Source organism: Ixodes scapularis, unplaced genomic scaffold, assembly GCF_016920785.2.
Source record: "Ixodes scapularis isolate PalLabHiFi unplaced genomic scaffold, ASM1692078v2 PGA_scaffold8__174_contigs__length_109621045, whole genome shotgun sequence".
NCBI classification, from domain to species: Eukaryota; Metazoa; Arthropoda; class Arachnida; order Ixodida; family Ixodidae; genus Ixodes; species Ixodes scapularis.
Genome location: NW_024609883.1, coordinates 77,319,489 through 77,337,167, shown reverse-complemented (window position 1 = coordinate 77,337,167; position 17,679 = coordinate 77,319,489). Strand labels below are relative to the sequence as shown.

At 45.2% G+C, this 17,679-nt stretch overlaps 3 protein-coding genes across 3 annotated transcripts; 1 reads left to right on the top strand and 2 right to left on the bottom strand.

Moving 5' to 3' along the window:
• Nucleotides 1-1,227: 1,227 nt before the first annotated feature.
• On the bottom strand, nucleotides 1,228-2,516 carry LOC121833608. The gene is made up of 3 exons (XM_042287032.1): nucleotides 2,404-2,516; nucleotides 1,773-1,886; nucleotides 1,228-1,419 (listed from the first exon to the last, which is right to left on the bottom strand). Exons 1-3 carry the CDS (start codon nucleotides 2,506-2,508, stop codon nucleotides 1,228-1,230), a joined length of 411 nt encoding a protein of 136 aa, XP_042142966.1. The 5' UTR covers nucleotides 2,509-2,516.
• A 3,316-nt stretch (nucleotides 2,517-5,832) lies between these two features.
• Nucleotides 5,833-7,246, bottom strand: LOC121833495 (THAP domain-containing protein 7-like; the record flags this gene model as incomplete). Its single annotated transcript, XM_042286828.1, has 3 exons — nucleotides 7,035-7,246; nucleotides 6,643-6,744; nucleotides 5,833-5,886 (listed from the first exon to the last, which is right to left on the bottom strand). Coding segments are annotated over exons 1-3 (312 nt in total), but the record flags the coding sequence as incomplete, so codon positions are not given.
• An 8,670-nt stretch (nucleotides 7,247-15,916) lies between these two features.
• Nucleotides 15,917-16,864, top strand: LOC8032682 (omega-amidase NIT2-like). Its single transcript, XM_040215285.3, has one exon. It carries the CDS (start codon nucleotides 15,923-15,925, stop codon nucleotides 16,781-16,783), a length of 861 nt encoding a protein of 286 aa, XP_040071219.1. The 5' UTR covers nucleotides 15,917-15,922; the 3' UTR covers nucleotides 16,784-16,864.
• The last annotated feature ends 815 nt before the right edge of the window (nucleotides 16,865-17,679 follow it).

Below are 17,679 nucleotides of genomic sequence, written 5' to 3'. Positions count from 1 at the left end.
TAGGCCTACACGCAGAGCAGAAGAAAAAGTGCTCCCCACAAAGAACCGTAGCAAGCGTAAAAAAATTCAGAGGCTTCATGCAGCCATACGCACAGAGCACAATAAAAAGAAAAGCTTCCCACAAACATCTGAAGCAAGCGTAAAAGTAAAAGAATATTCTGGGACTTCACTCAGGCTTACATGCAGAGCATAAGAAAAAGCAAGCTTCCCACAAAGAGCTGAAGAAAGTGTGAAAAAAATTTAGATGCTTCACGCAAACTTACACGCAGAGCACAAGAAAACGAAAGGATTCCCACAAACATCTGAAGCAAGCATGAAAAAAATCCAGAGGCTTCATGCAGGCTTGCACGTAGAGCATAAAAAAATGAGCTTCCCACAAACATCTCTAGTAAGCGTAAAAAAAATTCAGAGGCCTCACACAGGTTTACAGGCAGAGCCTAAGAAAAAAAGCGTTCCACAAAGACCCATAGCAAGCGTAAAAAAAATTCAGAGGCCTCAGGCAGAGCACAAGAAAGTGGGCTTCTCACAGGCCCGTAGCAAGCACAAAAAAAGTACAGATGCTTACAAGCATAGCACAAGAAACTTCGCACAAACATGTGTAGCAAGCATAAAAAAAATGCAGAGGCTTCACGTTAGCTTACATGGAGATCACAAGAAAAAGGGCCTCGCACAAACAACCGTTGCAAGAGTAAAAAAAATTCAGAAGTGCCCCGGTAAACAAGGAACACAAAAAATGAAAGCTGCCCTTAACACAAAGAAGAAAGCAAAGTAAAAAAAAAAAAATGAGAACGGGACTACAGTTTTATCAACTAAGGCAATCTAAAACACTAATTAGTTCTCCGAGGTCCTGCCATCGACTGCCGAAGTCCCTGCGTTCAGCTGCCCCAGCCGCCAACTCGCGACTTTTTTCCCGCAGGAACAGTTGCAGCCGTGCATGGGAGAACCGCCTGATGAGCTTCATTTTGATTTCATGGCAGTCGGGCAGCTGAACACATTGGCTCTCTGCAGCCATCCTCGCCGATAGGCCGTCCAGGATGCCCCGTGCATGCATCAAATCCGCAATGAGGCTGCGAAAGACACTTTCACAAATTGTGAAGAGGGCGCGCGCAGCTTCAGAGGGGCAGGTCAGAGCGTCAGGGACATAACTCTTTAGCCTGAGGAGGCTATTTGCAGGTGCCATGGGGACTTGAACAGCTGCAGCAGACGTGTCACATGTAGCCTTATTTTTTACAACTCTTCATACCACATACCCGCGTAATAGTCAAAGCTATTCTCCTCAGGTTGTGCCATGGTGAGTTCTACCTCCTCAAGAAAAATGTCGGTTGGCACAGCAGGTTGTACATCCAAGTCTGCGAGGTCAGCGAGGTAAAAGGAGGCATCGTCCAGTTCGTAGGACCCTGCCTTGGACGCCTTCAGGTACTGTAAGTGTGTGATGATTAAGGTCATCTTAAACTCCAAGAAGTTGGGATAGGGTTGCCCTGCCGCACTACCGAAAACAAGTTTTCATGGCAGTCCTGCGTGAATCTGGATGTGATCACAAATGAAAAGGAATGTCTCTCAATGAGACTTTGCTGCAGGTCCAGAATGGACTTGGTAGAGAGGATTACCCCCGCCTGCACTGGCTTGAACGCCCCATCCCCAATAGTGAGGTGGAGAAAAAGATCCTTAAATTTGACCAGAAAGTCAAGGGTGTTCTTGTAGCAGGCCTCATTTTGCCTGCTGGTCGCAAGGACTGGGTGCCTGCTGCTCATAAGATCAAACCATTTGTTGACCTGTTCCAAGAACCAAGCCGTGGTGAGGAAGTTGGTGCTCCAGCCATGATTCTCCACCAGGAAGCGCAGGGCAGTGGCCGTGGAGTGACTGAGGACCCGTAGGGCAGTGCTCACCTACAAACACAGAACTGCTTTAGATCATCAAGTGTATGCAATGTTTGGTAATTACGACTGAAGGAATCAATGATTTGAAACTTCCCCCTCAGTCAATAAAAGAACAGCATGGGCACTAAACGAAGAAAAGGCTGCTAACTTCCATTCCTGTTGTCCATACGAATGGTTTTTGCTGGTTTTTTACGAGTTTTTGCCACCCTCTTAAAGTTGGCAGTTCCACTTCATGAGCAAAGGTGATGAATGCCAGCACTGAAGTAAAGTACACTCTATGGTTACTTTGGTAGCTGTGCGTTGCTAAAAGTGTCACCGACTCCGATTTGTGAACCACTGACTGATTTTGTTGAAAACACTTTAAGGGAAGCTAAAGAGGTTCTAAAAAAAAATGAGTTAGAGGTAAATTCTTCCGTATTTGTATCCTGCAAATTTGAATATGCACTATTTGCTCGAGAAGTATCACCCAACGCAAAGAAATATTTAAAAAATTCACTCGGCATGATGTCACGTCAAGAGCTTTCACCTGGCCACCGAAGCTCAAGCACCATCTCTCGTGCAGTGTTCCGGCACATGTGACCAGCCTTGCCCAATGTAGCGCTTTTTTTATTCTCGTGAAATGGTGCGTCATCTGCTACAGACGCCTAGTTCCCGCTACCATCTTTCACGCCTGACCAACATCCGCTAAATCTTTTATGAAAGTTTATAGGTGTACTAAACTTACGTCAAAACAAACAGGCGAGCGAAAATCGTGAGCATGAGGTGAATCGCACACAATTTGTCGACCACTCAAATAAGCTTGCAATAGCTGCAGAGATTCCGAGGATCCTTGTTGCGACACTGCTGTCTCTCAGAAATTTCCTCCTAGCGTCTTACACCTCGGGAGGGTGGGGCTTCAGCGCTATGGTCAAAATGCTTTGATGGCTACTCCGGGCCTCAAATTGACAAATAATTTTAATATTCGTGATACTGGAGGCCATATGAAGATGATGCAAGTGTTTTTTAAAGGTACAAAAACCGCTTTAGTTTCCCCTTAAGCAGGCACGTGCGAATAACGAATTTTATGTTTCAAGCGAATAAGAAGCTAATAGTGACTTGGGTCGAATAATTTCGAATCGCATATTGAATACTTGCTGTGCCTTTCTGATACTGCCATTGCGCTCAGCTTCCGCCATCTTGAGAGTGTTGATGTCAAGATGGCGGAAGGTAGCTTAGCTTAATGGAAGCTAACCTAAGTTAGCTTCCAGTCGTGTGTAACTAGCTTAGCTAGCTACAAACAAGCTAAGCTACATGCTAACTTAGCTTAGCACTCTTACCTTAGTACACATTTTTCAAAACATTATAGTATTTGAGTGATGGATGAGTGTGAACGAGTATGAATAAAAAGTCATTTTAGATATGATATAAAGACTATCCATACCTAAAACACCTAATATCAAGGGGCACACAGTAATCCACTGAAATGAGGTTAGGCAAGAGTAATTTTGAGTATGTTTTGTTCACGTTCTCAAGGATGTGCGTAAATTCTGCAGTTGTTAATCGAAGCAACAAATGAAGCTTTTCATTTAGTTCTCCTTGTCAACAGCATTTTTCCTGTAGAGATAGCTTTCTAGTGCACAAACTCAGCATGTGAGCAATGATTATACTTTGTAAAGGAAAATCTAGCTGGTTTCATTTAGGTTATTCTCAAGTATCTGCCTACCCACTGCCACGGCTCAGTTAATTCTGATCTAAATTACTGAATGACTCTCGCTTCAAATAAATCAAGCCCTACATAGAGATTATAAGTAGATGAGAGATTTGTCAGTCCTCTTGCTATACCCAAATATTCGTTTTAAATCTTAGACTAAAGAAATTATGAGCAATGATGCACACTGCTTGACGGGACCTCAATTGTAGAGTAAGACACATTCATGGTAAAAGCCAGTTTTTTTTTTTGGCCTTGAGGTAAGCACTTATATTGACCAGGAACATGAACAATCATTACGCTACATTACAATGTTTTCCTGAATTCGTCACACACGCGCGTGACCTCTTCTTCTCTGGAGGTGTGCCTTCCACTCAATGCACAATCGCAGTGCCTGCGAAATACGCACGATCACGGTGTTTTCTCTGTAAGTGTCGCTTCTGCACAGCACACCGGTGCTCGTTAAGAAGCGCACTCAACTACGCTAACTCGCTGCAATTGCGAATTTGCCAGCACTTAGAAACTGTGCACATCACCGAACGAACGGCACGCGGCCAACTCATCGCGAGTCCCAAGGGCAACTGATATAAGAGCGCTAGAGCGATTTCGACATCACAGGACACAGCACACACACGATTGGTAGGTGAGATGATGACGTTTTATTCTAGTAGGGCCGCGCCAATCACGGGGTGCAGATTAGACCTACCTTCCACTACATTAATGGGACGCTTAGTACGCTGGGAATGGTGACTAGAATGACGTCACGTGAGAACTGTGTATAGCCATAGGCTGGGGATGGCAACATGTGCAGCATGTGCTGAGCTGTAAACAATGTTTAATTTTGGCCATTCATGTGCAGAGATTAGTCATGAGCTGCCCAAATGTTTGCCGAGGCACTTATTGTCACGAACCCAAGTCAAGTGTTCATGCGGTGCTCGTATGGAATCCATAAGCCTCATTCGACCATCATCACCACAGGGTGCTCTCCTAGACACCGTCAGCATAGTTACCTCCATGGTCGCATCAGCAAGGTTACAAAAATATGGAGTGAAGGAAACACTCCCCCTCTAAACTTGAATTCACATCTCGACGCGTGCAAGATACTGAGGTCAAACTAGTGCTGTATGCCTCCGATGAGAGAATCATTCCAACACAATATCAATAATCTACCCCTTCATACCACACTGCAACTAAGTGAAAAAGGAACCATCAAACCAACTTATCATTGAAAAATAAATTGTGTAAAATACAAAAACACTACAGTTACTAACAAGGATATTATATCTGCAAATAATCAACAGGGAGCTTTGAACCATTTGAGTAGCCTGACAACAAATTTGCCTTCAAGCCACCGCCCCAGAGTTCTAGACGACGGCAATGGGAAGCTCCCCTCCAGTAGCAAGTCGTAGCCCAAGCTGCCACATGCAAATTGCATCTGCAGCGACTTCTTCACCGTCTCATTAGACCACTTGGACCCCCTGTTGCTGGATCTCGATAGAGCTGCCAGTTGGTCCGGCAATGAAGAACTTGTGCAAGTGAGACCGGAATGTCGCTTCCCTTGTCTTTTGTAAGGCAGCCTGCCTCACCAAGCGATGATTCTCGTTCTCCAGCTGCTTGATCTTCCGGCTCATCTGAAGAAAGACATCTTCAGTGAGCCTAGGTGAAACGGGTGATGGAGAAAGAGGCTGTAGGGTTCGCTCAGAGGTCTTGGCCGCTGGTTGCTACAAACACGGTACAAGAATTGGGTGTTGCCCACCTCGTGAGATCACTCCAAGCAGTGCAAGAACCATGACACATACCCAGCTGGTGGAGGCCGCCGACACCAAGGTGCCGAGGGCAGCTGCGCTGGCCTGGCCGTGCTGGTTGTCACTGGTCACATGCAGCGAAGGGTGCGGTGATATTGCTACACGGGGGTACGTAGGACCCTGGAAAATGCTTACGAAGCACGCCCCGCTGGTGGTGGGGAGCAGCTGCGTTAGCAGGCCGCCCTGCAGGGCCACTCCAGAGGTCCTGGCTGTTGGTTGCTGCAAACACGGTATGAGAATCGGGTGATTCCCACCTCACAAGATCACTCCAAGCCGTGCAAGAACCACATACCCAGCTGGTGGAGTCTGCCGACACCAAGGTGCCGCAGGCAGCTGAGCTGGCCTGGCTGCGCTGGTTATCACTGGTCAGCTGCGGCGAAGAGCGTGGTGGTATTGCTACACGGGGGTACGCAGGACCCTGGAAGATGCTTACGAAGCACGCCCCGCTGGTGGTGGGGAGCGGCTGCGTCAGCAGGCCGACCTGCAGGGTCGCTCCGGAGGTCCTGGCCGCTGGTTGCTGCAAACACGGTACGAGAATCCTCGTTTTGCAGAAATATGGGTTCGAGAATAAATGGATTTGTCGCCCTTTTTCTCTTCATGCTGGCCGAGCGGAGAGGGACGAAGGCTTCTTTGTATTTACCTCGGGGTGAAAGATAATCCTCAAGGGGGACAAAAGTGGTTTTGGGGGAGCTCTATCTAAGTCACTGCGACACAATAAGCCAACGGGACGCAGTGGACGTGCCTGCGGCCAGGGAACTCTCGTCTTTTAGCCATGCACTCTCGAACCACTAATTCTGCAAATGGTCCATTGGGTGTTGCCACCTCACGAGATCACTCCAAGCCATGCAAGAACCATGACAGATACTTAGCTGGTGAGGCTGTCATAACATTACAAGGCAGCTGAGAGTGATGAATGCCTCATGCATTAACTTAATAGAAGCAACAGAATATGAGTTATTGGGTTTTGACTTACATTTCCATGAGGCGGGGTTTTGTGCTGTGTCAGGTTGCAACACTGAATGATGGTGTCTCATGCACTCTTGCACAAGGACCACTCCAATTTAGAAAAAAAAGGTCTCTGACATGGAACAGAGATGTCAACAGCCTAGCAAGTCCACATGATTAATTTATTATAGGTCACCTGTGCCTCTTTCAAATCATATCAGTAAAAACATCTCAACACAAGATAAATTATTACTTTTAATTCACTCTCATAATCTAGGTACATACCAAAAGAACAAAAATCTCACTTATCCTCGTTACACACACTCACTTGACTTTCAGAATGCAGAAACAAGCTCGGGACAGCTGTGACTTTTAGCCTTTTCCAGCCGTCAGAGCACCTCGTCTGGAACTGGAAGCGCTCGAAGTGGTCCTGCAGCGAATAACGTTTTGGTAGACGTCAAAACTGTGTATTCAGCCGCTCAAGTCACAGTACAGTTATTCCGCTGACAAGAGGCTCACGCTTTCAAAATACGCGATCTTACAAATCCATCATCGCACGACCGCCACAGGCCTGAACCACTCGTCTTTCTGCGGTGAAGTGAAAGCGCACAGGACGCTTCCACGGCAGTAGAGAATAGATCACAAAATACACGGTTTTGTCACAGTGCACTCGCGTCCACCGTGCTCGCGTCACAATATTAACAATGAACAATACCTCACCTCGCAAAGGTACGTTCTGTCGGGAGGTTTCGACCCCGCGCCACGCTTGATTCCTGAAAGCCACAGTTTCCGTCTCCTCGGGGATTTCGGCAGCTTGAACAAGCGAATTCCCCTGGAAGCTCTGTTCCGGCACTTCAGAGCACAACAACGACCCATTTTTCAAACAAGACCGGAACGGCGGAACTCCCGCGGCTACACAAACTTTTGTTTACGTTATTCCAACGCACGTGTCTGCGTGCGCATTCGTTTATTCTACAATTAAAGAAGGCTATGACGAAAAGCTCACATGCACCAAGTTTTCAGTCACCGAGCGTTAACTTTTTTAACTCTAGCGACGCTAAAATGAAATTACCGAACCCTGCTTTACTTTTGAGGCTCACGACCACCGCTAGGGGAGGTTTTGCGGCTTGTGATTGGCCACGAGCGGCCTGTCAATCAACTATTCGACCAATAGATTTTCGCCCCATTGATACCAATGAATGGCCAAACTCTCCCAATGTACGGCTCTGGTCGGGGTAAGGAGATAGCGCCGTCTATCCATACGAACGCCAAACACACCCCGCTACTGGACCCCTGTCGTCTGCGTCGCTGCCCGCCGTAGACCCTGGCAAGTTTCTTGGCCTCATTTTTTACAGAAAGAGAGCTATGCTTTGTAATTTTACAAGAAAAAACCGACCTGTGAATTACACCTTTGACGAAAAGTTTAGATTGCTACGTGCAGGCGTCGATTTTTACCGTCCATTTTAGATCGAGCCTGGTGACTCGGAGCACCCTATAGAAAGCACTTTTAAACATAAAAAAGATTAGAGGGAAAATATATTGTTATTTTAATAACACTCAGTTTACCTTTAGAGGCACTGGGCAACCCGATAAATATAATGCCAAAGTAAAACAAAATCAAGGAAGCACTAACATTTGTCAAAGAAAAACAATATACCTATATGATTTAAAAAGCCACGGTGAGAATTATGCCAATGACATTGATGACAAGTTAGCAAATGAAGCTCGATTACGTTGAGAGTCTTTCTCTAGAAAGTAATCGAAGAAATATAGGGTGACCCGAGTCCCCAGGCTCGATCTAAAATGGACCGTAAAAATTGGCGCCTTACATAACAATCTAAACTTTTCGTCAAAGATGTATTTCACCGATCGCTGTTTTCTTCTAAAATTACAAATCGTAGTTCCCTTTCTTCAAAAAATAGGGCCAAGAAACTTGCCAGGGTCTTGGGCTGGCGGAGACGAAGACGACCAAGTCCACTAGCGGGGAGTGTTTGGTGTTCGTATTGATAGATGGCGCTACCTTCTTATCGCGACAGCCGTGGTTTACTAAAATAAAAATATTCTTGTTGAAATGTACTTTCGGTTAAATTTAAATGTAAACCATGAAATCAAAACTTAAAAGAAAAAAAAAAGAAAAAAAGAAACGCGTCTGCATAACGACGGCGCTTTTGCTGCCAACGATTTCGTCTTCGTGTCGTTTGCTTCCTTTCACTGGTCGGCTGCACCTTCGAACACTGCTCCCGACGCCATCTATCAATATGAACGCCAAACATACGCCGCCACTGGACATGGTCGTCTGCGCCGCCACTTGCCGTAGACACTGGCAAGTTTCTTGACCCTATTTTTTACAAAAAGAAAAGGTACGCATTGTAATTTTACAAGAAAGGACCGACCTGTGAAATACACGTTTCACGAAAAGCTTAGGTTGATACGTGCAGGCGCCTATTTTTACGGTTCATTTTAGATCGAGCCTGGTGACTTCGGTCACCCTATATATAAATCATAAACTATCTTGACTAAAAAATGCGAACTAGAACAAACAATGTCAAATCCATGTTAATGAATCGTCACTCTTCTCTAATGGACTCCAACCATACATGCTATACCTGCTTGTTTTCCTTCAATTTATTTTCTAAGATAATATTCACCAGCCATTCTCGCTTTTCTTCTTATTATTTTTTCAAATGTGGCAAAAAGAAAATATTCAGACTGTCGGTATGCAGAAGTCGCTATATATTATTTTACATTATTATGCAGAATGTCCATATACAGGTGTATGCAGACAAGCAAATAAGTGCATGAATAGTCCAATTTTAAATTTAGATAATGAAGAAAAACTTTGTAGCAATAAAGACCTCATGAGAATTATAACCCAAATGGTGGTTGCAGTGTCTCCTATTATGCCTTGGGTAATAAAAGGAATAATAGAACTGTATTTTCAATAAATCTCTCAAAGCAAAATTTCTAAAATAAATACGTGAAAAGCACCAACTTGATCATGGAAAAAAAAAGTAATAAAGACCGATCCAAGATATCTACAAGACTTCCTCTTCCCTTAAAACCTACTAACGCTTTGCAGGGGAAGAGGAGGCAAAACTACTCTTTAACCCCCCCCCCCTCCTATCTCTCCCTAAAAAGAAAGAAAATCGGATATGAAATTCAACCTCTGACTAATCGACGAATACTTCTCTCAAGCACAACATCAACAACAAGGCTACAACCACACAGCAAAAAAGAATGCAATACACCTCAACATCGTCAGCACAATGGGAAAGAGTCTTGAGTGCGACGGGGACATCACTGTCCCCCCTGGGAAGTGGGTACAGTCCTGGGATGTGCCCACTCCCCGCCGCGCCTGGAAGGCCATATGTCTCGAGGACTGTTAGGGAAACACAGAGGTGAGGAAGCCATGCTAGTCCTTAATCCCCCCAAAAAAGAAAAAGAGGAGGTAAGATGCAACCTCCGACTAAACGGCCAATACCCCTACAAGGAAAACAACTGTAACAAGGTAACAACCACGGAACAACAAAGAATGAAATGCAACACATCATCAGCATAATGGGGGAGTTTCGAGTGCCGGGGGGGGGGGGGGGGGGGGGGGGAGTGGAATCGGTGTCCAACCTAGGATTAGGGTATACAGTCCTGGAGGGTGCCGACTCCCGCCGCGCTTGGAAAGCCGATTTCATCGAAAGACTGTTTGGGAAAAATAAAAAGGCCATGGACATAGATAAATCCTGCCCTTATGATCTGCCTAGAATATGAAACAATCACATAATTCTTAGAGAAAAAGCTGTTAAAAGATAATAATGTACATACCTTGGAAAGATGAAATGACGCACCAGAGTTCTCCTGAAAAACAACTATTCCTCTTTTGGAAAAAAGAGAAAAGTAAAAAGAAATCAAAATATTCCATGAGCACACCTGTACAAATACTTTACTTTTGCGTTCCTTTTTTGTGGTTTGATTTTGTCTTATAATCCTGTGTTATGTCTCTCATTCTAAAATGTAGACGAACAGAAATAAGTTGAATGAAAAATAATGGTATAAATGTACATACTTGTAATATTTCTATCACTCCTTACCTTCAAAAAAAGCACTGTACTTCACTTAAATGATTTAAATGTAGGGAGGGAACAGTCAATTTACTTAATGTAAAAAAAACACGAAAAGAAAAATTAGGAAAAAAATCAATATAAGTTCCAACATTCATAATCTTCTATTTTTTACAAAAATAAAACCAAGATCAAGGCTCAACTACCTGACCATCCTTTTCTTATGCTGAAACTCTCTTATTCAACAACTCCAGATGATAAAGGAAAAACTGAAGACTACAAGAAGAAAAAAAGTACCCCTTACATTATTTTAAAAACGCACACAAACATTCAAAGAGCTGTCCTGTTAAATCGGTATTGACAGCAGGGTAGACGCTATGCGTGTTTAAGGCCAATCGTGTCTCCGGTTAGGGTCACGTGACTACTGTCTCGAAGCTGGTAATAAGGCAGAGCACGGAACCTTTCTAAAGCACAAGGTCACGCATAACATCTACTGCACTATCAACCTTGGGTAGAAGTGACAAATTCTCTGGCTCCGTTCAGTGTTGAGATGCCCCTGAAGATTAGCCTTTGTAAGCGCACCCCACCCCCGTTCTGGCCTGCTTGCTTTGTACTCCTCTCTTTTTTCTCTCTCTCCCTAAGCTGAAGGCGCGGTGACGGTGCGTACTCGCCGGACTTGAATCCGCTCTTTGTGCGCGGGTAACGGCAGAAGCGTGATCACGTGTTTTGACGGATGACGCATTAGCCGTTGACAAACTCGGAATGCCTGCGTCGCAAAGACCGGACCCAGTTTCGCGCGTGATGTGGCCTGCGGGGTGCAGGCCCGCTGTGAATTTCGCTTATGTGGAATATGGCATCTCGTTCGAAAAGTCCTACCCGTGTCGATTTCTTCAAAGAAGCCCAAGACATTCTTGTGAACAGTTTAGTGTTTGGTTCGGCAAATGGCAGCGTGTGCTACATCTAGTTGAATCTTCACGGATCACTTCCTTCTGTTTTTGTGTTTAAGTGGTTCTTCTGTCTGCAGTGCCCGTGTTGACATACAAGTCGGATTACATCTTTCAAGTCCGGTATTTTCAACGTAAGTGTCCTGCAACCTACTTGGTGATCATTGTCCGTTCTTGTATGGGTAATCTTCGGGATAACCTCTAGAATTGTGCAGTGCCTATCTCCAGGTACCTGGGAGAATAATTTTCCCGCATACTTACCGACAGTCGCCTGCCATTATCTGTCTGAAATAATGTCACAACTGCAGGTAGAATACTGACTTTTTTTATTCTACCTGCGTTTCGCAAAAACACGTTTCGTGGCCACCTTTTTGGTCGACATTTACGTTTCGTCGACATTCGTTACGCGAAATGCGAGAAGTAGGGGCATTTCGTCGCGCGTGTATTCCTGAGGCGCGTGCTCACCGAACCAGCCCACCCTTTCACGCCGCTTCATGCTAACTCTGAAGCGGTTCAATGCAACAAAAAACAGAAGAAAAGAAAACACATTTTGAGTTTGTTTATGACACATCGCGTGTTGATGAAACGATTTGTCTATGAAATGTAGTTCGATGAACTGATTGCACCGCCAATGAGAGGCGACTAGTGGTAGAATTTGGGGAAAAAATTCTGCCAGCTGCCGGGAGACTGGACACTACCCAAGAATTACCCCGGTTGTTGCTTGCTTTGCAGTCTTCTTAGTTGTATCACAGCTGAGTAGTACTTCTTCACATATTACAAATTGCCGAGACTCTGGTTGTCTACAGAATAAGCTGTGTGTAATAAACTTTTAGGAGATTTCAAAACAATGCCTTGTGTCTGTTTACCTTCCTTGTTGCAAGCAACTTGGCGAGTGCACTTGCAAAGTGCTGGGCGAGTGCAACGATGGCCAAAAATCAGCATGACGGCCAACATTGAATCGGGTCGCGCTTCCAGTGTTGTCCAATATTACGCCGGTCTTGGCCAATGTGGGAGCACCTTGGCTGGAACCATGGTTTAGCGATGGCCCAACATCGGCACCAATGATGGGGCCGACATCGGCTGGAACGATGGCTGAACAGTGGCCCAACATTGGCACCAATCACTGGGCCAACATTGGAAAGGGTAGCGCTTCCAATATTGAGGCCGGTCTTTGCCAATGTTAGGCCAATGTCGGACCGACATTGGTGTGCTGCCTGGGATACGTTCATACCTATACAAAAAATGGCGGACTTGCCATCAAATTGTTACATTTCGAATCGGCTTTATACGGTTGTGCCATCCCAGGCGGTACCGCGAGGTATAATATATTAAAACTTTTTTCCTCACCCTAAATTATGTGGGGCTCCGCACGTTTACCAAGGACGGCACAGTGTAAATATTTGACGCGAGGGCGTGATTTGTGCTGTAGTGAATAGTCTACTCTGAATATAGACAGCTTGTATTTATGTCCAAATAAAAGTTCCGACCTATATAGCGTGTCGAAAGTTCCCTTGTCATTCATATGAAAGGGTACAAAAGCCATCGTGTCATTCCCAAGAATGCTTCGGTCGACGCATTAGAAACGGCAGGAACAAGTCATTTGGGCAACTTTGTGGGGTCTTTTGTGCGTCAACCTGTGCATTGAGTAACAGCGAATCACAATTCGAACGAACGGGCGCCCACAAGTTTTAAATCTCTTATTGGCCAGTGGCACGGAATGCGACCGCGCAGTCTACGTTTGAGTTATGTGGCACACATACTATTGTATTGTTGTGACGCTATTTCTATCCTTGTTTTCGCTAAAGTTGCTGCAGAAAGAACTGACGCAAATGCATGAGCCAATTTTGAAAGTACTTTTTGAAATTCGATAGCATGTGGCTGAAAAACAACCGCGAATTTTTATTGTTTATTCTACGCAACCCTCTGCAGAACGAAAGGTTGACCTTGCAGTGTGCTTGCGCAGCTCGGAGAAATATATTGCTTTATCGCAAACAGGTTTTCTACATTGGAATGAAGCGTTGTTTTTAGCGTCGCAGTCACTTACCGGCTGTGCCTGGAGCGGCATGAGCGGATGGCACACTTTATTTGCTGGTAACGAAGCCACATGTTTTTCCCGGTGATATATTATGTCAAGGTCTAACACACTAAAAATAACAGTTAGAAAAAGAAATATCGAGGACTACAAAACAGGATGACAAAAAAAAAACACACACACAAAAAAACACAATGATGTAAATAGCGATCTAGATCATAGTTTCAATCTGGAAACAAATCACCGGTTTTACAGTATCGTATGGAACGGCGCTCCAAGAATGGCGTTCATGTAGCGGGATCTCTTTACTTTAGGAGGAACGAAGGAACGCCGCCATCTTGCATCGTTGAAACTGGAACGGGAACACGTTGCGTTTTCACTAGAACGGAAACAGCGCGCTTTTTTTTTTTGTTGTGTTTTTCGTCCAGTGACGCGATTTTTATTTTATTTCTAAGTGCAGAACTCTAGAAAATATAAAAACAATAACTTATCGAAGAGCAGAATCTACTTAGCTTTTTTGTTGCTTATTTTAAGGTTCATTTCGTGGGGTCCTCGCTTGGAACAGGGGCAAGCTGGTGGACATTGACTCTTTTTTCAGTGCCCGAGACTGCGGCACAAAAAACTAAACTTTTATTCGAAGGAAACGACACACGAAAAAAGACCTCTCAATCTCAGCTACTTCTCTTTTTTTTTTTTTTTGCTTCCGCACCCAGAAGCATAAGGCCGACTAGAGTCATCCCCGAACTTCCACGAAGAGACCTACAGTTACAACATAACCAGGTTACCAGACATCGAATGCACCCTTGTAGTTCAAACATTGATCACTTAAAAGATGCACAAAAATTAACCTTTATTCCCTCTTTCCTACTCTCCCACCTTCAAACTGAACAACGAATCCGACCTTTACGAAGAAGGACTGGTAGTTTTAAAGACAGACCTTTTAAAAGCACTACACGCTATTGCTCGTGTTTCGGACAGCAACATCGAGATGCAACTCTTGTTAAGTTCTAACAAGGAACTTGGGTTGAAACGAGTGAGGTTGTTGTAAAACGCGTGTGGAGTGCGGTTTAATACTTTCTCCCCAAGAAAGAATAATTAAAGTAACCCCGCTTCGTCCCAGCTGACAGTACATTTCGCTCGTGTGAATTGGCCACACAAACACGAATATGGGAAAACGCTGAGAGTTTTAACGGTGAGTATATAAACAAATAAAACCTGCTTCCGGTTGTTTTCTTCTCCTGGTGTCGTTCCATCACGGCATTGAAATTTGTTTGTAGCCGTTTGATGGGATATATATATATATATATATATATATATATATATATAGGGCGTGCATGGTCGCGTAGGGTTGGCCGAAGGCGTGGAGTACACAAAGTTGAAAATCCCAAGTCAGAGAAACAAAAACACGGAAGGTTTATTTCAACATTTCGGCAAGAGTCTTCCCTTCGTCAGGAATGGCGACACAGTTCATGTGTGACATGTTTTATCCAAATCCTTAAAAAAGAGAGAGGGAGAGGGGAGGGGACAACATTTGGAGGTCACGAGAAAGCATGACCAAGCATAGGGACAATGCAAAAAAAAAAAAAAAGGGGGGGGGGAGAGAAGCAACTAGACCGGACAAGATGACGAGGGTTTCACCAGATAAACATACAAAGGGCGTTTAAGTCAACAGTACTACAGTAGAAAGAAAGTGGTAACAATGCATGACCTAAATATTGTTCTCAATGCAATATGAGGAGTTAGCGAACGGAAGCTCTTGGAATGGGCCAGAATACAGAACTTAAAAAGAGGGGATGGGGGGGGGGGGGGGGGGGGGGCGGAGAGACACGGACACTGGTTATACCCTGTTTCTAGCCTCAAGTACGGCACCACTATATAATAGAGTCTGTAGAAGTTTGTGTTCAACACTCTATTACGCCTGGCACTTATTGTCTCGGTTTTGATAGCAATTCGATTGATGCGAGCGTTCCGGGGCTTTCGTTTATGCCTTTTTCAATTGTGTTGAAACGATAAATAAGATAGGACTCGCGTTGTTCACGTTCTCGGTTTGACTTGGATCCTGTCTCTAAGAGCGTAACCGTTAGTTTATCGAAGGAGTGTTTTGGCAGGCACACATGTTTTGAAAGACGAAGATTTGGGAGAGATACTGCGTGCGCTCTATGGTTGCTAAAGCGCAATCTAAAAGCTGTTTCGGTTTGTCCTACATATTGCATGTCGCATACGCTACCCCGCACTTGCAGATGAAAAAATAAAAAGCGTGGAAATCGAAAACTAGACTACATTCAGTGTAGAGGGATCTTAATTACTCTGCCTTTCACTGTCGCTCAGTTGATGACGTTCGCCACATGCGGCAGGTTCGATGTCTACAAATAATGAAGTCCTGCGCAGGCCTTGCCTATCACGTAAAATTCCACTGGTGTCAGGTGGCATAGACAGCCTATTGAAAGCAAGCATGTCACCAGGCCTCTGGTACAAAAGACCCGACTCAGGCCTGGAGTTTGCGCATCCTCAAATACATCTCACCGTGTGCGCCAGTTGAATCGTACACTCTCGTTGCAGACAGTGAATCGAGTCCATATCATGGCGATGAACAAGTTTCGTCTTGCTCTACTGCAGCTTGCTGTGAATTCCAACAAGGCTGAGAACCTCGAAAAAGCAAGTCGGAAAATCAGAGAGGCGGCCTCCAAGGGAGCGAAGATGGTGGTTTTACCAGAATGTTTTGGATTCCCGACCGGGTCGCCGAACTTTGCAAAGTACGCCGAGACGATTCCCGGTGAGTCCAGCAAGATGATGTCCCGCAGCGCCAAAGAAAACCAGGTGTACCTTATTGGTGGCGTCATGTCGGAGAGTGACAATAACAAGATCTACAGCACCTGCCTTGTCTATGGACCGGACGGTTCCATGCTCGCCAAGTACCGCAAAATACACCTCTTCAGCTTCTGCATTAACGGCAAAATCAAGTTCAATGAAAAAGACTTTATTGCACCGGGCAACCGACTGACAACCTTCAACACTCCGTTCGGCAAAGTCGGCCTCGGAATATGCTTCGACATCGGGTTTGCGTATATGGCGGAAGCCTACGGGCAGCTCGGATGCAAGTTGTTGGTATACCCTGGTGCGTTCGACATGATTACTGGTGAACCGTACTGGGAGATCTTTCAGAGGGCCAGAGCGCTTGATAATCAAGTGTACGTTGCCACGGCTTCGGCTTCGAGGGATGAATCGGCGAGCTACGTCAATTGGGCACACAGCATGTTGGTGGGTCCGACTGGCGCAGTGGTGGAATCAGCGGGGATTGGTGAAAAGCTTGTGCTTGCTGATGTCGACTTCGATCAGATAGATGAGGCGAAGGACAAATTACCTCTTATCAAAGAAAAGGAAAATGATATTTACAACGTAGTGATGAATAAGGATTTGGGATCCATCGTGGCTGAATCTTAAACTATGTGAGGTGTGATGTAGGCGCCGCGGCAACCTCTAACTGGTATCAGCTCTGCTACGAGAAATTGTGAGCTCTGTTGGTCCAGCCTTTCTACTTGTTACCCCCCCCCCCCCCCCCCCAAAAAAAAAAAAATGTTTAGAGCGATTCTTAGCAAAGGTTCGTGTGTGCTAGAGATAAATTTCTTGGTAAAGGGTCATTCATTTGTCATTTTCTTACTACTTTCTTACTTATGGATTTAAATAAAGTTTGACCGGGTGAACCGTTTTGTGTCTTTTTCGCGACTTCTAATATATGATGCACAGGTCGTATCCCAGCTGATCCTATAGCGAAAAGCCATTCACCTCGTCGTGACGGTCAACCACGTTACCTCCTTGTTTCCTCTTCCTCCCTTTTTTGAACCTCATTTCTTGGTCGTCTTAGTGTTCGCTGCAGCCCGTGCAGCTTCTATTAATATTTGTGGGGGATTTGTGGCGGAGTGTCTCAAGGCACGGCAGGTCGTAGCACTTGTAGGGAAAGCTCGCGCTACAGAAACCAGGGATTCTGAATAGTCCCTTTGCGAAAATCTCAAAAGCCCTCTCGTGCCGCGCGATTATTAATGGCAGTCCTCGGTACGCCCCTTCCAACGTCTCTCCTCCCGCTACCACGTGACATACGCGAGCAGGCGCGGGTTACCACGGCAACTACATTTGAGCAGCCAAATCGGACGAGCGACGAGCCAACGGCTGCCCCTCTCTCATCCCTCTCCTTAGTACCAGCGCTGTCTTCTGCTGCACCAACGGTTTTTCGAACCTGGTCGAAACCTGCCACGGTTGCGGTGCAAAATAATGGATTCGGGGACACTTCAATACGTGAAGGTAAGTTACGATATATAAGGTATTCAAATAAGTTCACCTGC

What these genes read in the sequence shown, in the direction of transcription:
- LOC121833608 (XM_042287032.1), bottom strand. Translation starts at nt 2,508, where the DNA reads ATGACGCACCATTTCACGAGAATAAAAAAAGCGCTACATTGGGCAAGG. An exon ending in GCTTGAGCTTCGGTGGCCAG is followed by an intron (nt 1,887 to 2,403) that starts GTGAAAGCTCTT and finishes CTGTGTTTGTAG; the next exon opens with GTGAGCACTGCCCTACGGGT. An exon ending in CGGCTTGGTTCTTGGAACAG is followed by an intron (nt 1,420 to 1,772) that starts GTCAACAAATGG and finishes ACACACTTACAG; the next exon opens with TACCTGAAGGCGTCCAAGGC.
- LOC8032682 (XM_040215285.3), top strand. Translation starts at nt 15,923, where the DNA reads ATGGCGATGAACAAGTTTCGTCTTGCTCTACTGCAGCTTGCTGTGAAT.